This window comes from Ylistrum balloti, unplaced genomic scaffold, assembly GCF_031769215.1.
Source record: "Ylistrum balloti isolate Yb309-2 unplaced genomic scaffold, AGI_CSIRO_Ybal_v1 Utg370958, whole genome shotgun sequence".
NCBI classification, from domain to species: domain Eukaryota; kingdom Metazoa; phylum Mollusca; class Bivalvia; order Pectinida; family Pectinidae; genus Ylistrum; species Ylistrum balloti.
The window spans coordinates 76,376-92,552 of record NW_026782539.1 but is presented as its reverse complement, the minus strand read 5'-3'; the positions used below and the strand labels follow the sequence as shown (position 1 = coordinate 92,552).

Below are 16,177 nucleotides of genomic sequence, written 5' to 3'. Positions count from 1 at the left end.
AAATGTAGTGAGGTATATTGTAACTGTAGTGTAGTATATTGTAACTGTAGTGTAGTATATTTTAACTGTAGTGTGGTATATTATAATTGCAGTGTGGTATATTGTAATTGTAGTGTGGTATATTGTAACTGTAGTGTGGTATATTGTAACTGTAGTGAAATATATTGTAACGTATATTGTAACTGTATTGTGGTATATTTTAACTGTAGTGTAGTATATTGTAACTGTAGTGTAGTATAATGTAATAATAGTGTGGAACATTTTAACTATAGTGTGGTATATTGTAACTGTAGCGTGGTATATTGTACCTGTATTGTGGTATATTGTAAAATATATTGTAAATGTAGTGAGGTATATTGTAACTGTAGTGTAGTATATTGTAATTGTAGTGTGGTATATTGTAATTGTAGTGTGGTATATTGTACCTGTAGTGTGGTATACTGTAATTGTAGTGTGGTATATTGTAATTGTAGTGTGGTATATTGTACCTGTAGTGTAATATATTGTAACGTATATTGTAACTGTATTGTGGTATATTGTAACTGTAGTGTAGTATAATGTAACGTAGTGTAGTATAATGTAATTGTAGTGTGGAACATTGTAACTGTAGTGTGGTATATTGTAACTGTAGTGTGGTATATTGTAACTGTAGTGTGGTTTATTGTAACTGTAGTTTGGTATATTGTAACGGTAGTGTGGTATATTGTAATTGTAGTGTAGTATATTGTAATTGTAGTGTAATACATTGTACTGTAGTGTGGTGTATTGTAAATGTATTGTGGTATATTGTAACGTTTATTGTAACTGTATTATGGTATATTGTAACTGTAGTGTAGTATGTTGTAACTGTGGTGTGGTATATTGTAACGTATATTGTAATTGTAGTGTAGTATATTGTAACTGTAGTGTGGTATATTGTAACTGTAGTGCGGTATATTGTAATTGTAGTGTGGTATATTGTAGTGTGGTATATTGTAACTGTAGTGTAGTATATTGTAATTGTAGTGTAATATATTGTAACTGTAGTGTGGTATATTGTAACTTATATTGTAATTGTAGTGTAGTATATTGTAACTGTAGTGTGGTATATTGTAACTGTATTGTTGTATATTGTAACTGTAGTGTAGTATATTGTTATTGTAGTGTAGTATATTGTAACTGTAGTGTGGTATATTGTAGTATGGAATATAGTAACTGTAGTGTGGTATATTGTAATTGTAGTGTAGGATATTGTAACTTTAGTGTGCTATATTGTAATTGTAGTGTGGTATATTGTAGTGTGGTATATTGTAACGTATATTGTTACTGTAGTGTGGTATATTGTAACTGTAGTGTAGTATATTGTAAATGTAGTGTGGTATATTGTAACTTTAGTTTGGTATATTGTAACGGTAGTGTGGTACATTGTAACTGTAGTGTGGTGTATTGTAAATGTATTGTGGTATATTGTAACGTATATTGTAACTGTATTGTGGTATATTGTAACTGTAGTGTAGTATGTTGTAACTGTGGTGTGGTATATTTTAACGTATATTGTAATTGTAGTGTAGTATATTGTAACTGTAGTGTGGTATATTGTAATTGTGTTGTGGTATATTGTAACGTATATTGTAACTGTATTGTGGTATATTGTAACTGTAGTGTAGTATATTGTTACTGTAGTGTGGTATATTGTAACTGTAGTATTGTATATTGTAACTGTAGTGTGGTATATTGTAACGGTAGTGTAGTATATTGTAACTGTAGTGTGGTATATTGTAACTGTGATGTTGTATATTGTAACTGTAGTGTGGTATATTGTAACTGTAGTGTAGAATATTGTAACTGTAGTGTAGTATATTGCAACTGTAGTGTGGTATATTGTAACGTATATTGTAATTGTAGTGTAGTATATTGTAACTGTAGTGTGGTATATTGTAACTATAGTGTAGTATATTGTAACTGTAGTGTGGTATATTGTAACGGTAGTGTGGTTGATTGTAATTGTAGTGTGGTATATTGTAACTGTAGTATAGTATATTGTAACTGTAGTGTGGTATATTGTAACTGTAGTGTGGTATATTGTAACTGTAATGTGGTATATGGTATTTGTAGTGTAGTATATTGTAATTGTAGTGTGGTATATTGTAACTGTAGTGTAGTATATTGTAATTGTAGTGTGGTATATTGCAATTTTAGTGTGGTATATTGTAATTGTAGTGTGGTATCTTGTAACTGTAGTGTTGTATATTGTAACTGTAGTGTGATATATTGTAACTGTAGTGTGATATATTGTAACTGTAGTGTGATATATAGTAACTGTAGTGTGATATATTGTAATTGTAGTGTGGTATATTGCAATTTTAGTGTGGTATATTGTAATTGTAGTGTGGTATCTTGTAACTGTAGTGTTGTATATTGTAACTGTAGTGTGGTATATTGTAATTGTAGTGTGGTATCTTGTAACTGTAGTGTTGTATATTGTAACTGTAGTGTGATATATTGTAACTGTAGTGTGATATATTGTAACTGTAGTGTGATATATAGTAACTGTAGTGTGATATATTGTAACTGTAGTGTGGTATATTGTAACTGTAGTGTGGTATATTGTAATTGTAGTGTGGTATATTGTAATTGTAGTGTGGTATATTGTAATTGTAGTGTGGTATATTGTAATTGTAGTGTGGTATATTGTAATTGTAGTGTGGTATATTGTAACTGTAGTGAAATATATTGTAACATATATTGTAACTGTAGTGTTGTATTCTTTAATTGTAGTGTAGTATATTGTAACTGTAGTGTGGTATATTGTAATTGTAGTGTAGTATATTGTAACTGTGGTGTAGTATATTGTAACTGTAGTGTGGTATATTGTAGTGTGGAATATAGTAACTGTAGTGTAGTATATTGTAACTGTGGTGTAGTATATTGTGATTGCCGTGTGGTATATTGTAATTGTAGTGTGGTATATTGTAGTGTGGTATATTGTAACTGTAGTGTGGTATATTGTAACTGTAGTGTAGTATATTGTAGTGTGGTATATTGTAATTGTAGTGCGGTATATTGTAACTGTAGTGTGGTATATTGTAGCGTGGTATATTGTAATTGTAGTGCGGTATATTGTAACTGTAGTGTGGTATATTGTAGTGTGGTATATCGTAATTGTAGTGCGGTATATTGTAAATGTAGTGTAGTATATTGTAGTGTGGTATATTGTAATTGTAGTGCGGTATATTGTAACTGTATTGTGGTATATTGTAATTGTAGTGCGGTATATTGTAACTGTAGTGTGGTATATTGTAGTGTGGTATATTGTAACTGTCATGTGGTATATTGTAGTGTGGTATATTGTAACTGTAGTGTGATATATTGTAATTGTAGTGCGGTATATTGTAACTGTAGTGTGGTATATTGTAGTGTGGTATATTGTAACTGTAGTGTGGTATATTGTAATTGTAGTGCGGTATATTGTAACTGTAGTGTGGTATATTGTAGTGTGGTATATTGTAACTGTCATGTGGTATATTGTAGTGTGGTATATTGTAACTGTAGTGTGATATATTGTAACTGTAGTGTGGTATATCGTAATTGTAGTGCGGTATATTGTAGTGTGGTATATTGTAACTGTCATGTAGTATATTGTAGTGTGGTATATTGTAATTGTAGTGTGATATATTGTAACTGTAGTGTAGTATATTGTAACTGTGGTGTAGTATATTGTAACTGTAGTGTGGTATATTGTAACTGTAGTGTGGTATATTGTAACTGTAGTGTGGTATATTGTAACTGTAGTGTAGTATATTGTAACTGTAGTGTAGTATATTGTAACTATAGTGTGGTATATTGTAACTGTAGTGTAGTATATTGTAACTATAGTGTGGTATATTGTAACTGTAGTGTAGTATATTGTAACTGTAGTGTGGTATATTGTAACTGTGATGTTGTATATTGTAACTGTAGTGTGGTATATTGTAGTGTGGTATATTGTAGTGCGGTATATTGTAGTGTTGTATATTGTAACTGTCATGTGGTATATTGTAACTGTAGTGTGGTATATTGTAACTGTGGTGTAGTATATTGTAACTGTAGTGTGGTATATTGTAACTGTAGTGTAGTATATTGTAACTGTAGTGTGGTATATTGTAATTGTAGTGTAGTATATTGTAACTGTAGTGTAGTATATTGTAATTGTAGTGTGGTATATTGTAACTGTAGTGTAGTATATTGTAACTGTAGTGTGGTATATTGTAACTGTGATGTTGTATATTGTAACTGTAGTGTGGTATATTGTAACTGTAGTGTAGTATATTGTAACTGTAGTGTGGTATATTGTAACTGTGATGTTGTATATTGTAACTGTAGGGTAACATATTGTAACTGTAGTGTGGTATATTGTAGTGTGGAATATAGTAACTGTAGTGTGGTATATTGTAACTGTAGTGTGGTATATTGTAACTGTAGTGTAGTATATTGTAACGGTAGTGTGGTATATTGTAGTGTGGAATATAGTAACTGTAGTGTGGTATATTGTAATTGTAGTGTAGTATATTGTATTTGTAGTGTGGTATATTGTAATTGTAGTGTGGTATATTGTAGTGTGGTATATTGTAACTGTAGTGTGGTATATTGTAGTGTGGTATATTGGTATATTGTAACTGTACTGTGGTATATTGTAACTGTAGTGTGGTATATTGTAACTGTACTGTGGTATATTGTAACTGTTGTGTGGTATATTGTAACTGTACTGTGGTATATTGTAACTGTACTGTGGTATATTGTAACTGTTGTGTGGTATATTGTAATTGTAGTGTGGTATATTGTAACTGTACTGTGGTATATTGTAACTGTTGTGTGGTATATTGTAACTGTTGTGTGGTATATTGTAACTGTAGTGGGGTATATTGTAACTGTAGTGTGGTATATTGTAACTGTACTGTGGTATATTGTAACTGTTGTGTGGTATATTGTAATTGTAGTGTGGTATATTGTAGTGTGGTATATTGTAACTGTAGTGTGGTATATTGTAGTGTGGTATATTGGTATATTGTAACTGTACTGTGGTATATTGTAACTGTAGTGTGGTATATTGTAACTGTACTGTGGTATATTGTAACTGTTGTGTGGTATATTGTAACTGTACTGTGGTATATTGTAACTGTACTGTGGTATATTGTAACTGTTGTGTGGTATATTGTAATTGTAGTGTGGTATATTGTAACTGTACTGTGGTATATTGTAACTGTTGTGTGGTATATTGTAACTGTTGTGTGGTATATTGTACATGTAGTGTTGTATATTGTAATTGTAGTGTGGTATATTGTAACTGTAGTGTGGTATATTGTAACTGTTGTGTGGTATATTGTAATTGTAGTGTGGTATATTGTAATTGTAGTGTGGTATATTGTAACTGTACTGTGGTATATTGTAACTGTAGTGTTTTCCATAATGTAACAAATACAGTAAAGCTCATTGTAGCAAGAGTGTGTGTAGTGTATAGTTATTATAACAAATTAAACAAATAATCCTACTTACCAGTACATCGATTTGTCCAAACTTGGATATGGTTATATCGACAAGGTTTTCGAGGTCATTCTCCTTGTCTACATCACACTGAATAACTAAAATCTGCAAAGAAATCCGAGATGATTGTGTTCCATTTTGCAATAGAAATCAAATATGATATTCATAATACAAGGGTTGCATCTGAATTTGCAAGTAAGTAATCAGAATCTTAATTCAAACACTGATTTAGATTGGCAAGGTGATTCATCTGAAAAGTATTAGGATATTAAAACCAAGTGTTCTGGAAGGGTTAACATCGTATGATTTATCAGCGATATCCGCCATATAGATCTGGCTCATTTCAAAAGTATTTATTATCGTTGTTATCTACATGTCTATATGTCTACATTGTCTACATGTCTATATATCTATCTGTCTATATGTCTATATGTCTACATGTCTAAATGCCTATATGTCTACATGTCGATATGTCTACATATCTATATGTCTACAAATCTACGTATCTATATATCTACATGTCTATATGTCTACATATATATCTCTACACATATATATGTCTACATGTCTATATGTCTACATGTCTACATGTTTACATGCCTACATGTCTATATGTCTGCATGTCTACATGCCTTCATGTATATATGTCTACATATCTATATATTTATATGTCTACATATCTATATGTTTATATGTCTATATTTCTACATGTCTATATGTCTCTATTTCTATATGTCTACATGCCTATATGTCACTGCTGATTCAATATCAAAGAACCTGGTACTATAATAACGACTTTATTAAAAAAAATATGGCACCCCGAAAAATAATAACTTGCACCACTGGGTATCAACAGATGAATATTAATGAAAAAATATCACTGATGGTTTGGTTGTTAATCCTTTTCTCCTTTTGGGGACGTGAAATTGATTCCTTTTTAATGGTCTTGCGATTCATGGCGGTAACGTCGATGAAGCAGAAAATTCCTACCACGTTTGAATGCCTTGTCTATCTTATTCCAGTATGTTTAAGGTTACCGTTGTAATTTCTTTATTCCAATTCCAATTTTAAATCCTGCACATTTAAAATCTGTTGCGCATTGCTTACAAATGTGTACTCGCTGTAGATACCATTATTGTATCCTTGTTTGAAGCTAGTGTCTCTACAACAAGAGGGTTTTTACTTGATGTTTTTATTTGTAATTCTCAAATGATAATTGCAACTATCTATTGGGAACCTAGTTCTCCACGGCATGCAAAGTTAACTGCTATTCAGCCAATACCTAAGGTATGTTTACAGAACTTTAGAAGTACTTTTTTGAAGGGGGATTTGTCAACACAAACACTTTTTAGTACAAATTTAGAGTTAGACACAGTATATCCAACAACAATGAATAAAACTGCATCATACAGCTGTTTCGTCCTTCAAGGACTCTTCAGTGATGTTACATTGTACAGCTGTTTCATCCTTCTCGGACTCGTCAGTGATGCTACATCATACAGTTGTCTAGTCCTTCTAGGACTCGTTAGTGATGCTACATCATACAACTGTTTCGTCCTTCTAGGAATCATCAGTGATGCTACATCATACAGTTGTCTAGTCCTTCTAGGACTCGTTAGTGATACCAAGAGTCTAATCCAATGTCCAAAAAAATCCAAAGTGACCGAAAAAAATGTCAAAATGGGGCAATATCCCCATAATTGAATCAATGCTGTAATTATCATATATCCGATAATTTAAGAACAACGTCATGGTCATGAATTAAAACGTGGCATGCAAGTTACAACAAACCTCTGGGAATAAAAGTGCAGCATCAGTGTCTGCCACCAGTTATCTCGAAAATTGTACAAAATTTTCATTTCACAAACTGGGAATGAAACACTTTACTTCCCACACATAACATACTAACTATACTTTTAAAATATTAGTAATAAGACGATTCGGCGAATGACAGTCTACAACAACCGGATGTGAAACTACGGACTATCTTTCATCGTGGAGGAACTATTGCGGATATGAATGAGGAATATCGTTAGTGTTTCTGTTAAGAATAAATCTGATGAATGATTACTGTTAACTGGTATCATGTACAATGATATGGAGAGCCTATACCCTAAGTATAACGTTCCCATGATGAGAAGAGAAGGAGATAGGGCCCGAACAAACGATTCCTTTTTTGTTGGTCAAACGTAAAAATGTAGGTCAACTATTCAAAGTTAAATAGGTGTGTAGACGATAGGGTTCGTATAAGTTTGCGGAAGGACGGACTAGCACAACACAAAAGCATAGTCCCCTCGGAATCTCGGATGGGGGAATAAAATCATGACAACTGATGTCTTTTTATCTTATTTTATATTAATTTTTGAAGGAACAATCACACATATTTACTTGCCCTGTCCGATGAGAGTCCTTTGGCTTGACATTCTTGGGAAACCTTGGTTAAGTTTGTCACATTGCGCGAGGCCAGTACCAACTTCGGATTGTATTGAGACAAATGTACACATGTGCTAGCGCCGATACCGGAACTGGCACCTGGTTAATCAAGCATTCATTTCTCCATGGAATTGACTTACACATATAGAGAGTGTAAAGACCATGCAAATATATTCCTGCAGATACACTTATTGTACCGATAAAATCACTACAACACTTAGTATGTGTTCAGTGTGCTAGTTTTTAATCACTCTTTGTTATCAATATGTTTTGTGTACTACATACTTATATATATATATATATATGCAATATAAGCTAATTCTATCGTTCAACCAGAAAAATCAAAACTTAACAATGTAATTAATTATATAGATAAAGCATTATGGAGTGATATGTTAATAACTGCACTCGTAGTCCGGTATGTAAGTACACCGGGTTTGATTAGAGCGACATATTTGATAAATGTTACGAATTCATACATAAATATACATTGTACGTTATACTTCGTTCCGTTTTAATCGGACACTCCTTATGTTTAAATATAACAAGATTGGAATGTTATGAATGTTATATATAGACACCAATAAAGAATTCTACAATGTAATGACACGTGTATAAGGGTTCTATGTATCAACCAGTTAATGAAATAGAGGAAGAGTGTTACAGACGAACCTGTGATGATCACAACCTTGTCTGTTAGAGCTGACATCGCTTGTAGACAGGGCAAGAACAAGGTCGGTCACGCTACTCGGTGTTGCTTCAATATCACACCCCGGCAGATAAGTCCTGTCGAGAGAGGTAGATAACCAAACCCCACGATGTCCAAGTCGTTATCTGCATATCATATAGTGTTGGCATTGTATAACCGATAAATTTACACAGTATTCATGTCTGGTCCTTTTTTTTTTAATTATGCACAATCATAATCACATAGAAAGAAAAATGATTATTTGGTAAACTATAAATGTACAGATAAGACATCAGTATTCAATCAAACGTATATGAACATAGTAACAACACACATCACAGTGTCAACTGTAACAGCCTGCATCCAGATGTAACCTTCATGACCTCTTCTGATCTCCTCCAACTGTTGTGGGGGTGTTGGGGATGACGTGTTGCTTGGCTGTGCGAGGTTCAAAATTACTAAAGACTATTCTTGGATTGTCATGCAGTTACCGCCATTTAATAGAACGGAAAAGCGTCACTACTGGCAATAGGAATAGCATATACGTACTTAGAAAACATGTCGACAGTAGTAAACACAGATGATTTCGCCGAGGGAGTAATCGGTAATGGTCCATAAAGATCAATCTCCCACACTTCCAAAGGGTTACATGGGGTAGGTAAAGTAGCAATATAATGTCGCTGAGGCACTGGGAGTACCTTTCGTTGTTGGCAATCAGGGCATGAACGTACATATTCCGAGACAATGGTAGATAAGCGTGGAAAGTAATAATGTTCACGAATGCGATCAAGTGTTTCCTTATTCCAGAGTGTCCTCCAACAGGAGAATCATGATAGAGAGTCAGAATCGTCGGTATCATGTCTTCAGGTAATGCCAACTGATAATGTTTCAAACGTTTAGATTTGGCAACCCGCGAGTGGAATAACATGTTGTCAATGAAAGCATAGTCCGAGCTCTCCAGGAAAACTCGTCTTGTTGCTTTTAGGGGATCTGGGAGTATATCATCCTTCAAATATGAAATATTGTTCTGAACTTCTCATCTTTCTGCTGAAGATCTCCGATTGTTTCCTTAGTGAACGTATGACCAGGCGCATGAAAAATAACATGTTGACTAGTAGCAATGTTTTATTTCACAATTTCAGAGTCTGTAATGTCAGTATATGAAGGATTGGACGAAATTGGTTGTAAAATCTCCGACAATCTTCCATCTGATGGGATGGGGGATTCCAGCAATGACTGTTCATCCCGACTGGTATCAATGTCTGTAGACTGAAGATATGGGTTAACCATTGGGCTAACATCAGTGACAGTAGTATCCTCACTAAATGTGACATGACGCTGTTCATCTTCTGTAGTGGCTTCAAAGACATCATTCTCACATATTCTGACAGCTTGTTTGTCCTCATTTGTTTCTGACATCGACGGTAGGACTGCAACAGTATCTGTATTACAGACCAAACTAGCGCCTATAAGTTTCACATCGTCTCTGGTTAATTCACGATCAAAGTTAACATGCTTACGACCAGGGTCGCTTGTGACATCCTTCACTTTTCTCCGAACTCGAGAGCGCTTTCGCAAAATGTTAGTTGAGATAGCAGCACTTTCGGTATCAAAATCCTCAGTATCAGCGTCATATGCTCATTTGCAGATAATATCCGATTGTAGAACAGACGACGGTACAACACAAATGTTATTGACTACAACATCATCACTACTGTCAGAATGTAGTAAAGAACCTAACTTCTGCCCGTCAGGAAGTGTAACTCCGGTAGCATGAGGATCAGGCACAGAGGGAAAGTTAAGGTCCTTCTCAACTAACTTCCATAATGTCCATGTCTGGGTTAGGATAGCAGCATGATAGTGCATCAGGGACCGTCATCTGACTAACCGGTTTGTTTTCCAGCTTGATATCAAATTGCTGTAAAATGGCAAGCCAACGCTCATAAATGACACCTCTGAGTTGTTTAAGAAACAATGGTTAAAGGGCCTGATGATCGCACTCTACAACGAACCTGCGTCCCCGAAGGTAATGGGCACAGTCGAGTACACTGTATACCATGCCTAGTAGCTCTAACTTTGTAGGTCCATATGTCTGCTGATAGGTATTTGATCCCTTTGAACCAAATCTTACAACACGGATGATCCCATCTGGGTGAATCTAGTAGAACATACATCCAAACTCCATAAAGTTGGAGGTCAGTGTCATGAGAACGCAGAAACATTTTTGACTGAATTTATTGCCTATACGAAATTATATTCGATTACCAATGATGAACAGAAGTGTTCCTTGTTTTACCTTTTGTTGAGGGGTCCCGACCAGACTTGGTACATATCCAACAACTTACAAACAAAAACGTGGTCTCATGTGGTGTCCCTATTCCGAAGACAATACATCATTGTGACATCCGCTACCCGACCCTACTAATAGAGACAAACGCATTCAACAAACTTACTCTTGGACAATATGAATCATTGGATGATTTTCATTCTCGGCATATTTAGAAAGCTCGGCGTATTGGCAAGACTGACATAGACATTTTGTCCAAATTTATAACCTCTCTACCTGAGAAACTGGCCATGAATGTTACTCTTGGTGGACAAAACCCCACTGCCAGTGGCACTGGAATCAAAAGTTGATAAACTTGCCGACTTAGTGAACAATATGTGTACCTACACATTCCCTCCAAAACTTACACAAGTGTGTCACCCGATTCTCCACCATGTTGTGAGGGTGTTGGGGATGACCTGTTGCTTGGCTGTGTGAGGTTCAAAATCACAAATGGCTATTCTTGGATTGTCATGCAGTTACCGCCATTTAATAGAACGGAAATCAACAACATAACACTAAACATACCAACAAAAGGACCCGGACACTGGGTCAAATATCCGGAACGTACAAAATAATTTGAAATACCCTGACTAGTCATATAGGTGTATACAATACAACTGCCCTGAAACAAAACCGTCTTGCTTCTCTATACTTATGAATATTCCTTTCACTATGTTCATCTTTTTTCTCTCGGCCTAGAATCGACTATCAGATGACATGATCTTCAAATAGCGGGAGGTGGTTATAACGTAGAGGTACAAATGCAAAGAACATAGATTTTAAGCACAACAGTGTAATATTATTAAAACGCCAAGACAGACCAGTGTTGTACACCACACATATAATATACACACCATCATTATTTCATTAATTCCACTCTTGTCACAATAACAATTAATCTACAATTGTTAACTGAGGAAAAATGGAATTTAAACAAGTAACACATTTTAAGGAATATTAGACAAAACAATATTCATATTACAATTAAACAGCAAGGCAAACTCCACATCAACATATATTTTTTTAAGTTTGTATTCATTTATTTATCATCATCGATCGATGGGAACCCCCAGCCTGTTTGTTCTGTTGTTGTATGCATTGTTATCATATGGAAACGTGGCATTACTTACTGGGATTGACCAAGATTTACATGGCGGGTGTCGTCGATGAAGCAGAAGACGCTCACATGACAACACCTGCGCCCGTATTCATGAAACCATTCCCATGGTCAAGCATAGATTTTGTGCTCAAGCAAACATTTTTATAATTCTCCTCAATCATATAAAATAATACAAATGTCAAACATAAACATTGATTACAACTTTGACTTGAAGTCCTTTCAAAATTTTTTCTTTAAGTCTTTGGCAAAATTAGCCATATTTATTAATTTTTAGCTTACACAAGACATTAGGCTTGAGCACAAAATTCATGCTTGAGCATGAGAACAGTTTCATGAATACAGGCCCAGGTCTTAAGATCCTTCTTTTTCACGAGTTAGTTTTACCATGGCTTATATATATACTAAACAAAAAAAGAAAGGTAACACTACTTTATTCTGTGATTAATTAATTAACCCCTTCATAAATCTTTACCAATCATGTACGAATAAAGTAATTGATCAATTCTGATAAAACTGCAGTCATGGCTCATTATAAAACTTTACGTTCAGTTGATTTTATTCGACTGTAAAGGACATTGGGGTCGATTTCAAAGGTAACAACATTAGTGACGGGTATGGCCACCGTTTGCAAAGTAAACAGCATTGTAGCGTCGTCGGATGGAACTCGTAAACAGGCGGATAATTCGAGGAGAGATGTTGTTCCATTCAGCGACCAAGGCTTGGGTCAGCTCCTGCAAGTTTGACGGCTGATTTTGACGTTCTCTCACGCGTCGCCAAGAACGTCCCAGACATGCTCAATCGGTGACAAATCAGGTGATTTAGATGGCCAATCTAACACCTGTACGTTATTCTGCTGCAAGAAAGTTCTGCTGACGCGACTGGTGTGCGCTGGTGCGTTATCCTGTTGAAAAATGGCGCCAACGCTATGGCGTCTTAAGAATGGCAGAACAACTGGTCTTAAAATTTCGTCCCGATATCGAATGCCGGTTAAATTGTCATTTAACACAACAAGCATGGTACGAGTCCCCCCACAAATACCACCCCAAACCATTACACTTCCGCCGCCAAAGCGGTCCCATTCTGCGACGCAGCAGTTCGCAAAACGCTCCCCGCGTCGCCTCCACACTCTGCGCCTTCCGTCACCGTGTTGCAGACAAAACCTGGACTCATCTGAAAACAGAACATTATTCCATTGTCGTAAGGCCCAACGACGGTGAACACGGGTCCAGTTACGCCGATTATTACGGTGACGTCGCAACAAATTGGGTCCAGTGTAGGGACGCCGCGCTTTCAATTGGTAGGCCCTCAACCTGTTGCGGACTGTTTGGGGAGACACACGACGCCCAAACAATGTCCTTGTAGTCTGTATTGCGCTTCGGGGACGATTGGATGTTGACCCAATTTGGTTTAAACGACTTACCAACTGGCAAATTGTCTTAACACTGCAACCAAAATGCCGTGCAACTCGACGGCGGGACTCCCCAGCCTGGATCATGCCTACAGCCCTTTCTCTCTGTACTTGTGACAGCCGGGGCATAATGATAAAGTTGATAGATAGCAAGATTCGGTGATTTCTAAGCCCTAAGGATCTAAGGAACAGTTGTCAGTTTGAATGTTTATGAAATTCAAGCGAAGATACAAGTTAGTTGCAGAAAACCTCGTGCAGCTCTTTCGCTAATACAGACTTTCACGCTTGAATGATTTTGGTAACCCCCTTGGATTTTGTAATGTAAAACATTACCATTTTCTAATATTGCACAAACGTCATTTTGTTTTCACTCATTTACAGGTATTCGCCAAGGAAACATGTTAACCTTTCTTTTTTTTGTTGAGTATATATTGGAATTCAGTTTCGATTTTTGAGTGTTTTATTAAAATTCTGACCACATAAAAACCATTTATTTTTTTAATCTTTTGGAGAAAGGCGAAAGTTTAATCTGAAAAAGACCCTACCTAATTGAAAACTATTCAATTCGAACAATCGATCTCCATGTTCTAGCCAACACAACTTTCTTTTTAAGGAAACGTTAACGTTTAGATAGAAAAATGACTAGGAACTATCAGATGTCTAAAAAAATTGACTAAAAGGTTTCCTTAACAAAAACGAAATTAAAACAAAAATAAAACATTGTTATATTTTTGTTTAGTTTTATTTAAAAAAAAAAAAAAAAAAAACTGTAATAGGAGGTCAAGGTCGCCGTTGACCTGGACAGTCGTAGTACACATCGGTCTCTACAAAAGTCAAGTTTGTACACGTATAACGTGTACTTTTCGGGAAAACGTTGGTAAAATATGTTTTCTAGACAGCTCGTGACACCTATAGAGCTCTGGATGTAGAAAAAGAAATTTCGTGGTGTGAATTTATAGGTTTTTTATTTGGAACAAAGACTTTCTACGACATACTTCAGTGACCAAGTAGTGACCACTGTCAACTCACGTACGCGCACATGAGTTTCGGTACATACAGGTAGATCTACATACCTGTACTCTACGGCGTATAGCATGCACTATACATATATACAGTGGACAATGCCGACATCCAAAAATAGTAGTGCTAGTACTAGTGCTAGCACAAGTGCCAGTGCTCGAAGGAAAGCAAATCTAAGTGATGTTTCCTCATCAGAATTTATGTTACAGATTTTGATGAAAAGTTGGAACAGAAAAATAAGGTGCTTTTGACTTTGGTGACACGTGAGGATGTGGTACTACAGATAAATAAGGTGCTTTTGACTTTGGTGACACGTGAGGATGTGGTACTACAGATGAATAAATTAGGAGAGGAAATACGACTGGAAAACAAGGAAATTATAGAGAAGCTTGAGAGTGTTTGATATGGAGGCAGAAATTTTCTGAAAGAGACAATTACTAGACTAGATGGGAAGAAAAAACTCCATAAGAATTATAGGAATACAGGACGTAAATCGACATGAGACTGTGGGGGAGTGTGTTTCCAAAGTTGTGAAGTGTGTGAACGATGATCTTCGAAGTGAGGACATAGATATCGCGCACAGACTTGGGCCGTTTACGAACAAAAAACCGCGTGCCATTATTTGCAAATTCGTCCAAAGAAGGAAAAAGATCCAAGTGCTACAGGCTCGGAAGGTACTCAAGAACTCTGGTAAATATGTGTTTGAAGACCTGACGAGGCAGAACCATCGAGCTCTTTCTCAGGCTAACCAGCTGGGTTGTGTAGAACATTCGTGGAGTGCGGACGGCAAAAATTATGTCAAACTAAAAACGGTAAGAAAAGGCGAGTGTCCCGCGAAACAAAATAAACAGAGTCCTTCCTGTTGAATGACGCTAACTTTATTTTAATTGTCTATCACAAGTTATCATCTGGAAACCAAAATATAACTATTTTTCGTAACTGACTTCGTAGTTAATTGACCCTTTGACCCCAAACTCAATCCAACTCTATATCACCTCAGACGCTAACATTGTATGTAGTTTCAAGCCAGTCCATCTATCCCCTCTGAAATTTTCATCTGGAAACCAAACAACAATAAAAGTTTATTTTTAGCAACAGTGACATTCGCAGTTAACCTTTCGACCCCAAACTGAATCACACTCTGTATTTACTCATAAGCTAACATCGTATGAAGTTTCAAATATGTCTGTCTGTTCTGCAAAGCCTTGAGTCTTGATATTTCATGTGTAAGATGTCTGATCAATTATCTATCAGGTTTGTTACTATAAATGACCTTGACCCACTTTCAAGGTCACAGGGGTCAATTATGTAAAAATCGTTAAATGGTAATTTCTCCATTGTTAAGCTGCCCAAAGTCTTCAACTTTGGACATAAATGTTCTGTGGACATTTCCTGTCGAGTGATATAAGAGAAACGTACCTCAAAATTCAACTTCCGGTTTGCGGTAGGAGGTCAAAGTTGAAAATTGCTATTAAGGGTACCAATCTTTGAAAATTTTCTTCTGAAGTTCTGGAAGGCCTAGAGGCTTCATATTTCATATACAAGAAGGAATATGTAACTGGCAACAAAGTTTGATAATATAAATGACCTTGACCCACTTTCAAGGTCACAGAGGTCAATTAACTAAAAATTGTTAAATGACAGTTTCTCAATTTCTAGAAGGCTTACAATGATGAAAAT

The 16,177-nt window shown here is 35.6% G+C and overlaps 1 protein-coding gene across 3 annotated transcripts in view; it reads right to left on the bottom strand.

Moving 5' to 3' along the window:
* Positions 1-8,683, bottom strand: part of LOC132559720 (3-oxoacyl-[acyl-carrier-protein] reductase FabG-like) — a 38,684-nt gene extending 30,001 nt beyond the window's left edge. For all 3 annotated transcript variants that reach the window (XR_009554630.1, XM_060224345.1, XM_060224346.1), the window contains exons 1-3: positions 8,605-8,683; positions 7,892-8,031; positions 5,512-5,604 (exon numbers count right to left, since the gene is read on the bottom strand). Coding sequence is in view for 2 of the 3 variants with exons in the window: in XM_060224345.1 (XP_060080328.1) it covers positions 5,512-5,604; positions 7,892-8,031; positions 8,605-8,641 (270 nt within the window). In the remaining variant the exon portion in view is untranslated. The remainder of the gene's footprint in view (positions 1-5,511; positions 5,605-7,891; positions 8,032-8,604) is intronic.
* Between the last annotated feature and the right edge of the window lie 7,494 nt (positions 8,684-16,177).